General features: G+C 35.2%; 1 protein-coding gene across 13 annotated transcripts in view; it reads right to left on the reverse strand.

Moving 5' to 3' along the window:
- ERBIN (erbb2 interacting protein) overlaps positions 1-14,467 on the reverse strand; it is a 105,004-nt gene that overhangs the window by 64,812 nt on the left and 25,725 nt on the right. For all 13 annotated transcript variants that reach the window (XM_019744091.2, XM_019744031.2, XM_019744111.2 and 10 more), the window contains exons 2-3: positions 5,065-5,262; positions 2,395-2,512 (exon numbers count right to left, since the gene is read on the reverse strand). In XM_019744091.2, coding sequence (XP_019599650.2) covers positions 2,395-2,512; positions 5,065-5,253 — 307 coding nt within the window. In that variant the 5' untranslated portion in view covers positions 5,254-5,262. The remainder of the gene's footprint in view (positions 1-2,394; positions 2,513-5,064; positions 5,263-14,467) is intronic.

The raw sequence follows: 14,467 nt of genomic DNA on the forward strand, positions 1-14,467 counted from the left end.
TTAAAACCTTGAGACCTAAATTCCTTTCCACTCAAAAATCTTAAACCATCTATTTTGAGTGTAAAGGTTGTTCAACTAAAGGAATAAATGTCTGTTAAACTAATACATACATACATACATATATATATATATATATATATATATATATATATATACACACACACACACATATATGTATATATATATAATAATATTTATATAATTATATAAATAAAATAAAATTGAAGGAGAGATAAAGAGCTTCCCACACAAGAAAAAGCTAAAGGAGTTCATAACCACCAAACCTGTTATTACAAGAAATGCTAAAAGGACTTCTTTAAGAAGAAGAAAAGATCAAAAACATGAATAACAAAATAGCAGTAACAACCTATCTATCAACAATTACTTTCAATGTAAATGGATCAAATACTACAATCAAAAGACAGAGTAGCTGAACAGGTAAGAAAACAAAATCATTACATATGCTGCCTACAAGAGACTCACTTCAGATTAAAAGACACACACAGGGGTCAGCCCGGCCCGGAGCTCACGCGGTTAGAGCTCCATGCTCCTAACTCCGAAGGCTGCTGGTTCGATTCCCACATGGCCCAGTGGGCTCTCAACCACAAGGTTGCCAGTTCGATTCCTCAAGTCCTGCAAGGGATGGTGGGCATCGCCCCCTGGAACTAAGATTGAACACGGCACCTTGAGCTGAGCTGCCACTGAGCTCCCGGATGGCTCCATTGGTTGGAGCGTGTCCTCTCAACCACAAGGTTGCCGGTTCGACTCCTGCAAGGGATGGTGGGCTGCGCCCCCTGCAACTAGCAATGGCAAATGGACCTGGAGCTGAGCTGCGCCCTCCACAAGTAAGACTGAAAGGACAACAACCTGAAGCTGAACGGCACCTTCCACAACTAAGACTGAAAGGACAACAATTTGACTAGGAAAAAAGGCCTGGAAGTACACACTATTCCCCAATAAAATCTTTTTTTAAAAAAAAGGAAAAAAAAGAAGACACACACAGACTGAAAGTAAAGGGATGGGAAAAAGATATTTCATGAAAATGAAAAAAAAAAAAGCCAGGGTAGCAACGCTTATATCAGACAAAACAGACTTTAAAACAAAGACTATAACAAGAGACAAAACAGGACCCAATAATCCCACTTCTGAGTATTTATCCAAAGAAACCCCAAAACTGCTTCGAAGGGACATGTACATCCGTATGTTCATTGAAGCATTATTTATAATAGCCAAGATATGGAGGCAACCTGGATGCCTATCAATGGATGAACAGATAAAGAGGTGGTACATATCTACAATGGAATATTAATCAGCCATAAAAAAGAATGAAATCTTGCCATCTGCAACATCAATGGACCTAGATGGTACTGTGTTGAGTGGAGTAAGTCAAAGACAAATGCCACATAATTTCACTTATACGTGGAATCTAAAGAACAAAATAAATGAACAAACAAAACAGAAATAGACTCATAGTTACAGAGAACATTTTGATGGTTGCCATGTAGGAGGGGAATTGGAGAATGGGTGAAAAAGGGGAAGGGTTAAGAAGTACAAATCGGTAGTTACAAAATAGTCATGGGAATGTATAGCATAAGAAATATAGTCAATAATCAGTAGTAGTGTTTCCCCAAAAATAAGACCTAGCCGGACAATCAGCTCTAATGCATCTTTTGGAGCAAAAATTAATATAAGACCGGACATAATATAACATAACATAATGTGGTATAATATAATAATATAATACCGGGTCTTATATTAATTTTTGCTCCAAAAGATGAATTAGAGCTGATTGTCCAGCTAGGTCTTATTTTTGGGGAAACACGGTAAATATCCCTAGTGTCAGATGGGGTACTAGACTTATTGGGATAATCACTCTGTAAGTTATATAAATGTATCATCACTATGCTATACACCTGAAACTAATATACTGCTTGTCAACTGTGATTGGAAAATAAGTTATTATAAAAACACAATGGACACTTGTTACTACTTCCTTATTACAAACAGGGCAGTGAATATATGTATTAGGTTGGTGCAAAAGTAACTGCGGTTTAAAAGGTTAAAATTGCAAAAACCACAATTACTTATGCATGAACCTAATAAATATGTAAATTTAAGGATATATGAATATGCACATACACACGTATCACAGCATTTTAATTAAAAGTCAATTGAAATTTTCTATACTTACTCTCTACCTTGCTTTATGTTCTCATAGATCACATATATATATACACATATATACATATATAAATTTTATATCTATTAAAGGTAATACAATAATACATTATAATCTGACATTTTAATTTTATATTTTTATTTAATACACAACCGTAATCTTACTAATGTAACATGTTCCCAAGTACAAAAAGTTAGGGAGAAAAAAAATCTTACCATTCTTGCTGACATCCAGTTCCCTGAGATTAATGAGATTTGCAATAGATGCTGGTAATGCTGTTAAATCATTGTCTGGCAAACTCAGTTTGTGTAGAGACTGACAGTTAAAAAGTTGCTATTGAAACAAGGGAGGAAAAGATTTTGATTACTTCTTAACTTTTCTTAAATATTTCATTTATTAACCTTTATACAAAGAAATATTGTAGTGTCATTAAAACAATGAGTTATACCTACACAAATACTAGAAAAGATCTCTTATTGTTTTATGCTATTGAACTGCTCATAATGATTTACATCCTCACACTTCTGCCCTGAGCAAAATGCACTTAGAGAATGAAAATAAACATACAATTATATTCTGTTGATGCAGTATAAAAATAAGGGGCTGTTAAATACAGAAACTTTGGAGCTTATGTTACAAGCATCTTTATTCCAAAATAAATAGTTATATTAATTAAATTCAAATAAGTACAACTGATTTAAAATGACTCAAAATAGAGCATTCTGATTTGGGAGGACAAAATAAATAAGGGGGGGCAAATATAGTTAAGCTAAAATCACAACAGTAAAATGTGGCCTAAAAATGTATTTAACCAAAAGCAATATGTTAAGGGGTCACTTCTGTCCATGCCACAAAAACTGTATGGAGCACAAAGAATATTTAGGGCAATGAAAATACCTTTGTATTTTCTATAATACTATAATGATGAATACAGGTCATTATACATTTGTCCAGACCCACCGAATGTACGTCAAGAGTGAAGCCAACGTAAACTACAGACTTCAGATGATTATGATTTTTCAACGTTAAGTTCATCAATTGTATACAGGTGCACCACTTTGGTGGGAGAGGTTGATAATGGTGGAGGCCATGTATGTTTCAGGACAGCGTAAGTATATGGGAAATCTCTATACCTTCTCTTAATTTTGTTATGAATCTAAAGCTGTTCTAAAGTCTTTAGGAAAAAACAAAAAACAAACTTGTCAGAATGACAATGAATAAGCCCTATTTAAGGACATTCTTCCAAAAAAGAAAAATTGTTAGGTATGATAAGTGATTCAGTTATTTGCACTATCATAGCAAGCCACAATTCCAAGACTGAGATCCTACCGGTTGTGATTAGAGAAAAGGACTAATCTTACCATGTTTCCCCAAAAATAAGACCGGGTCTTATATTAATTTTTGCTCCAAAAGACGCATTAGGGCCTATGTTCAGGGAACGATATCCTGAAAAATCATACTAGGGCTTATTTTCCCTAGGTTAGGTCTTGTTTTCAGGGAAACACGGTAGTCTTCCATGATCTCTAGAAGAACTAGCTAAGGAAGATAAACTATTAAGTTGGTAATTGCGGTTTTTGCAATTATTTTTAACCTTTTAACCCGCAATTACTTTTGCACCAACCTAATATTTGCTGAAGAACAACATATAAGGAAACAGTAAATTACAAAGCACCCTATTACAACCCAGGGAAGTAATTCATAAACATGCAGCCCATAACCTTTAAAATTTTATCCATAGCCACATAGACTTCTTTACAATTTTGGATGGCACTGGCTTTCAACTTTTTTTTACTAATGGCCACCAGAAAAAAAGCCTTTTTCAAAACCCTACCATCTAGTATGTATGCAACAGACACATAAATCTAAACCAAATTTCATGTAACAATGGATACATGCAACACACTCTATTTTCTATTCTATTATAGTACAGTTGCCAGATAAAATACAGGATGCCTAATTAAATTTGGATTTCAGATAAACAACAAATAATTTTTAGTAAATGATCTATATATTGCATAACACATTTATACTGAAAAATTACTTGCTGTTTATCTCTAAATTGCAATTAAACTGGGTGTCCTATATTGTTCATATCTAAACTTGCCAGTTCAAATCATAGCTTGTTTTTGGAAATGCCACATATAATAAATTGATTTTTAAGCCACCAATGAGTATATACCCACAGTTTGAAAAACACTGCTGTTTGGGTGGTAAACAGTTCTAACAATTAAATTAAAGCTATTGCACCTTTCCATTAAAGAAAATTGAACAGAAGATAAAGAGGGATTAATATTTAAGGTAAAAAAGTAGTCACAGAAAAATTTTATTTAAGAAGTTGATAATGTGAAGAGATGTTTCACAGCAACAAACCAACTTCATACGTCTAGTTGTTTCTACATTTCAGAAATATTAAGGTCCAAAACATTTCCAAACAACCAGATGTGGGGGAAACAATACTACCTCTTAAAGCTGGTTTGATGATTATGATGTGGTAACTAAAAACAACCCTAATATGTCCTCAATTACAATAATACAAATCAATGTTTTCTAACAAATAAAAAAAGTACTAATTTCAGTTCTTTGTCTAGTTAATTCTACTGGCTGCAGAAATTGTGGTCTTATTATCTACCTTAGTGGCTATAACAAAACTGTAATTAAATACAAAACTTTAAGTTATTTACACAAGTATTCAAGCAGTTAAAGAGATAACTGTTAAAAATTATATTTTAAAAACATTTGACTTGTACTGCATATCCTAAGATAAAATTAAACCAAAATGAAAATAATGCACACATATATATCAGAAGCATTAGACAACATTGGGAATATCACATTTCTAGGCATAAAAATAACCAAAGGCAATTCTTGAAAGAGTTTTAACATACCTTTGGAAGCTCTTCAATCTGATTAGCATCTAAATAGAGCTCCTCCAAAGTTTTTTCAAAAGTAAAAATCTCTTTGGGAACCTGTTCCAAACTGCAATGAGAATAATCAAGAGTAGTGACAGTCTCCTCTTCCCCTCGTAGGCAACGACATGGTACCAACCGCACAAACAAACTTCGTTTTGTAGTCATTTTTAGACACTGGAATATTCAAATAAAAATAAATTTGGTTAAAACATGCATATTATAACCAACAATTTTTTTAAACAAATTATTCCTATTCATTTATCACAATTTATATATCACAGATAAATACCTCCTTCCCTACCCCCAATGAAATGCATTTAACTGCTCTACTATAAAAATTTATATATACTGAATTTCAACCTCAAGCACTTCTGTACTTCACAAAAGATCCGTTTAGTAACCATATGCTTCTAGAAGAACCATGTTTTATGAGTCTGCTCATCCTCAATAAGAAAAACACTAATGCAACAAAGATAATTCTTAATTTCTGGCTAAGAGCTGTTTGTTTCTTAATTAAGATCTTGACTATGCAGTTTTGAGTCGGAAGTGGGAATGCGAAGATATTTTCAGGTCTTCCCAACCAGCCATCACAATCAATCACCTTTTATTTTCCTATGACTCTCCCACATCAAAATTCCAATCTATGCCAAGTATATTTTGTTTCAAGTAAGTATTGGTCTTTTAATTTTCTGAAGAGCTTATAGGTCTTACATTTGTTAAAGGTTATACACGAGAGAACAAACTTGCTTCAGTAATGTACAAACTTCATCATTTCAAACTTACTGGAGAAAAGAAAAGGTTCAATTCTGAATTAGTGAAAATTCTCAAGGCTCATTGTATTAAGAACACAATGTATGTACACAGGTTAATTCCAGCTAGGCTAAGATCATATTAGTCACGAAAAGCCTACTTCAATTAAATAAGAATGACTGCTAATTAGTGTTATCAATTCTTTGTAAAATGAGAAATTCTTGCCCTAGGCAGAAGACTCTGTTACAGTATTAGACTCCTACCAAGCAGGGCCAAAAAGACTAGGTTGAAACCAATGAGGCAAATGCCTCAGGCACAAAATGTAAGGAGGCACCAAGAAAACTCAGTAATCAAATTAAACATTTTAATGCAATATTTTTTAAAAATTAAAATGACTGGGCCAGCCCAGTGGCTCAGGTGGCTGGAGTGCCGCTCTCCTAACGCCGAGGTCGCAGGTTCAATTCCCACATGGGCCAGTGAGCTGCGCCTTCTACATCTAAGATTGCGAACAACAGCTCTCTCTGGAGCTGGGCTGCTGTGAGCTGCCATGGGCTGGCTGAGTGGTGCCGTGGGCTACCGTGTGCTGCCATGAGCAGCCAGTGGCCAGCATGAGTAGCCAGCAACCATCATGGGCTGCTGTGTGCTGCCATGAGCGGCCAGTGCCCAGCATGAGTGGCCGGCAGCCAGCATGAGTGGCTGGAAGCCATTGTGAGCGGCCGGCAGCCGGTGAGAGCTGCCGTGACCTGCTGTGAGCAGTCAACATAGTCATCAACCAACTGCCTGGGGGGGGGAGGGGGGCAAGGCTCATTAACACCATCATGAGCTGCGTCCTACACAACTAGATTGAGAAACAACGGCTTGAACTGGTTTGTGGGGGGAGGGGTGGAAGAAGGGGGGGAAATTAAAATCACTAAAACCATCCATTTATGAACAAAATTGCTGATTTTTAAATAAAAATAGGATCAGTATTACCAATTTTTTTCTTTTGCCTCAGGCTCCAATATGGCTCTGCAAGGCACTGCTTCTAACTCCTTCAATTCCAATTATAGGGTATTCTTAAAGTATTTACCAACAATAGGATAAGTATTTCCCTTGCAATCTGTTTAAAGATCTGACCATTCTTAATCACTATGTGCCAGGCACCGTGCTAATAAATTCTTTAGAGAAACTATATGCATATTCTCATTTCCCCCTCATATAGCTTTCTAAACAATGTGCTATTATTATCCCTATTTTTCCATAAAGAAACTGATTCTGTGCTCTTACTGTTCTATACTGTGTCTCGATATATAATAATATACTTGAACTCAGGTGCTCAAAATTATTCAACTATCAATAGGCCTTTACTACATACTTCTTTAGGGCTTACAAAAATGGAACTACTGATGTGGTTCAGGGCATACCACCCCAAAATATAGCACCTTGGTATACTGACTATTTTAAACTGAAGGAGTCTGAGAAAACAGCAGAAGCAGGAAGGTCATCTGAACTTGCCCCGCCCTTCCCCCCCAAAACAGGTCATAAAACCCTCAGGTGACAGGTGCCCTCCCTATACACAGAGGAAAGGAACAGTCTTATCTTTGAAGGCAAAGGGAGAAGAATCCTAACAAACAGGCTTTGCTAAATTCCAAGTTTACTATAGTTGCCTCATACTCTTTGACCTATTATTAGTTATATATACATGACTGTCCACTCTTCATCAAACCAGCATAAAAATACTCGGGTTTAACAGTTTCTTTGGGTCTTCATTTTCTTATGGAAGCTCACATGTCACTTAAAACTTAAAAAAATGTAGATACTTTTTCTCCTGTTAATCTGCCTTTGTTAATTTTCAGACCCAGCAAGGGACCCAAAGAGAGCTGAGGAAAAATTTTTCTACCCTTCATTATGTCAAACATCAATTGTTTCCATTTAAAATCTTTGTCTCATGGGGATGCAATGTACAGGATACCGTGTTTCCCCAAAAATAAGACCTAGCCGGACCATCAGTTCTAATGCACCTTTTGGAGCAAAAATTAATATAAGACCCAGTATTGTATTACATTATATTTATTATATTATGTTACATAAGACAGGGTATAATATAATATAATATAAATATACTGGGTCTTACATTAATTTTTGCTCCAAAAGTGGCATTAGAGCTGATGGTCCGGCTAGGTCTTATTTTCGGGGAAACTCTGTAGTTACTACAGTTTATTACACCTCAATAAAAACAACAATACAAATCTTGGTCAACAAATACCGAGAAAAATTTACTGAATGCTTATTAAATATCTATGTTTATATGAAGATGTGGTTTACTGATAAGAATAAGCAGTTTTATTGATCTAATAGGAATTTAATTGCTAAAGGAGAATTTAGCTTAGACTTGTGTGTTTATGAGGTAATAAAAAAGATTCCAGAAATGAACGTTAAAATTTTTTGTTCAAGATAGTCCAAGACTTCAACTGATAATGAGTTAGGAGGATACTTAAGAACAATGGGAAAGAGCTCTATTTGCTCTGTCCAATGTGGTAACTGCTACACACAGGTGGCATTTTAACCTTAAAATTCAAGTTAAACCAAATAAAATTTAAAATCTAAATCTAGTTTATTGGTTTCACTAACCACATTTTAAATGCTCAAGAGCCACATGTGGCTATGGCCACTATATTGGATAGGGGAATATACAGAACATTTCTAACACTGCAGATTGTTCTATGGAACAACACTGGTGAGATGTCTCAAATTTTACTCTGGTCCATCATATTATAACTACCGTATGCTTATATTTATTTAATTGAATGGTATCTAAGAACATGGAAAATATGGCCTAAAAATCCATTTTCCAAAAATCATAATGGACTTGGGAGTATAATTTCTGAGAATAAAGGACATGAAACATTATCAAATACATGTGATTACAGAAGAGTTTATTTATTTTAGAGGTTATCATCTGTGCAGGGCACTTGAGGTGTGAGGCAATTTAGAGGGCAGAGTAATCGTTAACGAAGGTAAAACCTCCTCCAAGATTTTTCTGTAGTGCAGATCATAAATAGATGTAGACAGATGATGGTCCGACTGTAGAACTTCTCAGAAGGGACAATGAATTCAGGAAAGGAATTAGATGCTTATCTCTGGGAAGCTGCAATGAGTTCACATCTTTAATGAAAATTCCTGAGGACAGAGACTGTGAAGACCTCAGATTAAATTCAGTAGGACTCAACCCCAAACAAAAACGGACCCCAATTTAGCAGACTAAAAACTACTGATTGATAAGAAAGGAGGGGGACTTTAATTACTGAGGGCAGAGGAGGAAAGTACCACATGAAACAAGAAATAGATGAGTAACAACATCCAAAGAGATCCTCTCTTACACAATACTACAAAGGAAGTAAACCAAAGGGAGTAAGCCTAGCCTGGTCTAAACAGGAAGTGATCAGAAGGGAGACTGCTAATTAGAATTTCAGTGTTGTGGTAAGTTAAGAGCCACTTTCTAAATCAGACTTAACACGGTAAATGTAAAAATTTTCTAATCAAATGGAAAAAGAGGAGATAGCTGAGAAAGGCATAATAATAAGTCAAAACACTTTCTAACAAAAGAAATTAAAGCCACTTATCACTGGGTTGAATTTATCTCCCTGCTATTTCTTAATTGAGCCAACATTCTATGGAAACCAAAAAAAGGAAGAAAGGTAAGAAGGAAGGGAGGAAGAGAGGGAGGGAGGGAGGGAGGGAGGTAAGGAGGGAGGGAGGAAAATTAAAACAAAAATATATCTTTATGACTTTAAGGAACACCTCTTCTAATTTCTTATTTACCTCAAAACATAAATTAATTCTCAAAAATTCACCAGTGTAAACTGACACACACAAATTTGCTAACTTCTAAATAAATGGCTAGTTTCTTAACCAGTCATTGGATTGTTCTTAATACACTTGTAAACTATGGAGAGTCCTCCTCTATATCAAATAACAAATACCCCTTTATCTACCATTAAAACTCCATTATTTGATCTTACTGAGGAATAAGTTTTTCCAAGAAAATGAACTCTAATCACCAATTATACTTAAATTAAGTAGTTTTTGATGGTTTTAAGTGGCAGAAACTGTTACCTGCTTATCAAATTCCTCCTTTCCAGAATTTTTCTCCTCTTAGGGTGGTAACAGACCCTCTGAAATATCCACTTTTGAGCTTTCCAAGAAGGGTGGATAGGGGACGACGAATGGACCACAGAGTTAAAATCAATGACACATACTCAGAAGTCTGCTTCAGGGTAGAATGAGGGTTGGTTCTGGGGGGGAAAATCTGCTTTCCTTATTCAGGGCCAGATGTGAATGTGATGTCTACTGCTATAACAACCATCCTAACCTACCAACCATAAGTCAACAACAAACATGATTAAAAACCAAAATCAGTAAGACTGACAGAGTAGAAACACAAAACAAGCTGTGGGTCTGTAGGTCTCTAACAGTGTTGTTAGAATTAGCTGAACTAATGCCAACTACTGCCTACTTCTAGATTTCTTGGTTTGTAAGAAAACTAAATCTTCCATTTGCTTATTAAACCATTGCTAGATTTTCTATACCTGTAGCCAACACATTCCAAAGTGAGATCATCTAAAATCCAAAACAATAGCATTGACTAAAAGTATATACATCATAAATAAATAATCTTTTTCCTAAAAATTCAGTAATATTACTAAATGTGTTTCAGAGTTTTAGAGTCACCCTGAATATATCTGGCTATTTGACTCTATGCTAAATGGTTTAGAATTACTGAATTGTTTAATCTTCTCCACAAATTCTACATACAGTCCACTCCACAAACAATACCTTCATGTGTAACAAGCAAAGCTGGCCACTAACTTTGTCATACAATATACTACTCCCCCATATGCTGATAGTCTGGTAGAACGGAACTGCCAATAAACTGAGATGGAATAAGACTACGGAAAGGGCAGGGTGCAGAAAAGGGAGAAGAGAAGTTTGTGTTTAGAAAATTTAGTTTGAAAGATATTCTACTGGGATTCTGAGTACGCAGTTGGATATGGGTATTCTGAGACGTAAGGAAGAGATCCAAGTTGAGGATATAAATTTGGAAGTCATCTGCTTAAAGATGATATTTAAAGCAACAAAATTAGATGAAAGCATCAAAGGCACGAGTGTAGACAGAAAACAGGTCCAATGACTGAACCCTGAGATATTATAAAAATAGGTCAGAAACAAGAGACAGAACCAGCAAAGGACACCGAAGAAAAACAGTGAGTCAAGAGAAAGCAAACAAAAAATGTGTGATATCCTAACAGCCAAATGAAAAAAATGTTGCAAGAAGGAAGTTATCAACTACCATATTTTGTCATGTAAAATGTGCATTTTTGCCCAAATTTGTGAGTGAAAAATAACGATGCACATTATACATGGGTAGTACTAATCCCATATCTATATAAATGTTTTTAATCTTTTAAATTACGCTTATAGTTAAAAAAGTATAACTCTAGAAATCAGTAACGAGGTCAAACATATGGTGATGGAAGAACTAACTCTGGGTGGTGAACATACAATGTGATATATAGATGACGTATTACAGAACTGTACACTTGGAACCAATGTAATTTTACTACCTATTGTCACCTCAATAAATATTAATTTTAAAAAGTCAGTAACAATATCCATATGCAAAATAATACCCTGGAATACGATAATTGGCTTTGTTCAACTTACGATTAACTTGCATGATGAAGAGTTCTTGGCCTTCTATGATGTGTAAATATCATAAATTTGTTACTGGTACATAAAATTTCTTGCACCTTATATCTGTTCCTGTGTTTTGTAATTATTTGTTACATAAAATTTCTTGTACCATAATATGTTAAAAAATAAATGCTAGAATTTCTTTATAATACAAAAAACAAGCATACCTAAATGTAAACAAATAAAAATTTGAATTAAAAATTTAAAACAAAAGATTTTTTCTCCTGAAAGTTTGGGCCAATAACGTGGGTGCGCATTATACACAGCAAAATACAGTACGTTAATGAAGGATTAGAATTGCCGCTGTGCAGTAATACAAAAGTCATCAATTATCTTGACAAGACCGATTATTGTGGAGTAGTGGAGACAAAACACTATTTGGAAGGGATTCAAGAAGTATGAGCATAACTTGACGTAACAGACAATTCAGGTAGTTTGGTTATAAAGGACATTAGAAAAATAGAGCAGTAGCAAGGGTAGCATGTGAATCAAGAGCTGCAACAGTGGATTTGTAGGCAGATGGAAATAATCTACTTAGAGTAAGAGAAGATCCCATTGATCAATTTTTATAAAGAGATTTAGGCAACAATTCACAGACTGTCCTAGCCAAATCTCTCACCAATAAAAAAGCTGCTTATGAGGAGGAAAACAAAACTAAAGAAATCTTGTTTGCAATGGTAATAATTAGCTGAATAAAATTTACTTATTTTTCAAAAGTATAGGTTACCTTCTAGAGACTCTGATTTAGGAGATTAGATACAAAACTCAAGATTCTTTATCTAAAACAAAATGCCGATGTGATTCTTTTCCCCAATTGTTTCAACAATAATCAATACTGCTAGAGCTTATTTTATTTATACTCAAATCATCATCTTTCCTCCCTCCCCATCCTCTATTATTATTTTGACAAACTCTCAGTTTGGGAATTACTCTAACAAGTGAAAAGTGAAATCACCACAAAGGTTTTTAAACATATAGTGTATTCTCTATTGATGTAAAGAGATCACAAGTTATACTTGGCTAGGTTTAAGAGAAATCTTATGTTGGAGCAATCTTTCTAAATGAGTTCAGAAGTTAAAATGCACAATAAAAGTCCTCAGGCATGTTCACGGTGATTAGATGGTATTTAGTGTTTGTATAAGATCATTTTAATCATGTCTATCACAGTGTTTGTTAATCTGTATTTAGTATACCTATGCTTAGTTCTGAGGCTTTTTATGAAAATTATTAACCCATTTACTGGTACGTACATGAAGAGTAAACAATGAAAAGTGATATTAAAAAGAACAAGAATAGAAACTTACGTAATAAAAAAATTACAAATGATGTATTTTTTTTTAACTTTACTGGGGAATACTGGGGAACAGTGTGTTTCTCCAGGGCTCATCGCTCCAAGTCACAGTCCTTCAATCTAGTTGTGGAGGGCACAGCTCGCTGGCCCATGTGGGAATCGAACAGGCAACCCGGTTGTTCAGAGCTCGAGCTCTAACCAACTGAGCCATCCGGCCACCCCTATAAATCCTGTATTAACAGCATTTATTCTGAAGGACAAATCAACAACTGAATGTATAAAATGTGCTATGCCTACAACATATACAGAAGATGAGAAAAGAAGGTTGATGGAATAGCTAGGTTTCACACTTATCGCTATAAAATCAACAGCAATGTCTCATGCCTACTAGCCTAATTCTAATCCAGTAGAAAGCTGAGTTTCTTCAGTATCCGCTTTGTTAATCAAACTTTTGTATCAAACCATGATTAGTGCATACATGTATAAAAAAAATCTTAATGTGGAATAAAGTAGTAGACGTATATACTGAACTTACTAAGGAGTTCCCAGCTTTGCAGAAATGTCCATTTTTATATTTTTACATATAATTTACATAATGAAATGGACAGATCCTTAAAGTTTAGCTTGCCAAATGCATACATCCATGTAACCAACAGGAATCAAGATATAAAATCTTTCCATCACCTCAGAAAATTCCCATGTGCTACTTTCTAGTCAACACCCTGACCACGGCACCCTGACCTGAATAACAGCGCTATAACGTTTGTGCGCAGCTGTGAGGAGAATGCAGGGTTCAGTTCTCATGGGTAAGTACGTGAAACTGAAATTGCAGGGTAACAGCCTATAAGCATGTTTAATTTTATTTAAGGAAAAAAACCAACAAGTTGTTTTACAAAGTGATTTTAACATTTAAGACTCCCAGATTTCTAGTTACATCCTTACCAACACTTGATATTTTCCGTCTTTCTTAATTTTAATCTGTAGTTGGTGCACAGCAGTATCTCATTGTGTTTTTATTTTGCATTTCTCTAATTACAAATGGCATAGCGGAGGCTCATCTGTACTTGGACCTCATTTAGATGATAAGATAATGAACGTCAAGCTTGACATTCTAATGGGATCAGACTTTTGAAGAGAATGACCACATTTTGTGTATGGAGGAATATAAACTATTGTGCAAGAAGATACACTGTATTGGAAAACAATTCTCCACAAACCTCTGGTCTCAGTCTTCTAAGCAATGTCATTCACAGCCAATTTAAGATGTTTGTATACGGAGACACTCCAAGATTATTATGTTTAGCAACAGTGAGACAGTCCAACATCCTCTCTCCAGAGATTTGCTTATATTCCAGAGTGAAAATAAGGTCTCTCTCTGTCCAGAGGAGAGGACAGACAGGTCACCAGCGGTCCTCTGTAATGTCAGAGTTTCCTAATTTGGGTTTCCTCTCCTGTAATGCACACTACTGCTTGAGCAGGTACCATTTGACCCTCACTGTGACAATCTGGCTCAGGTAACTGACACGAGATATTGCCTTGGTTGCTGCTTTTGCAGTAATAAACTCTGTCTCTGATCCAGAAGTCCTGCGTTTTCTGACAGGTTAA

Source organism: Rhinolophus sinicus, linkage group LG03 (genome assembly GCF_036562045.2).
Source record: "Rhinolophus sinicus isolate RSC01 linkage group LG03, ASM3656204v1, whole genome shotgun sequence".
NCBI classification, from domain to species: Eukaryota; Metazoa; Chordata; class Mammalia; order Chiroptera; family Rhinolophidae; genus Rhinolophus; species Rhinolophus sinicus.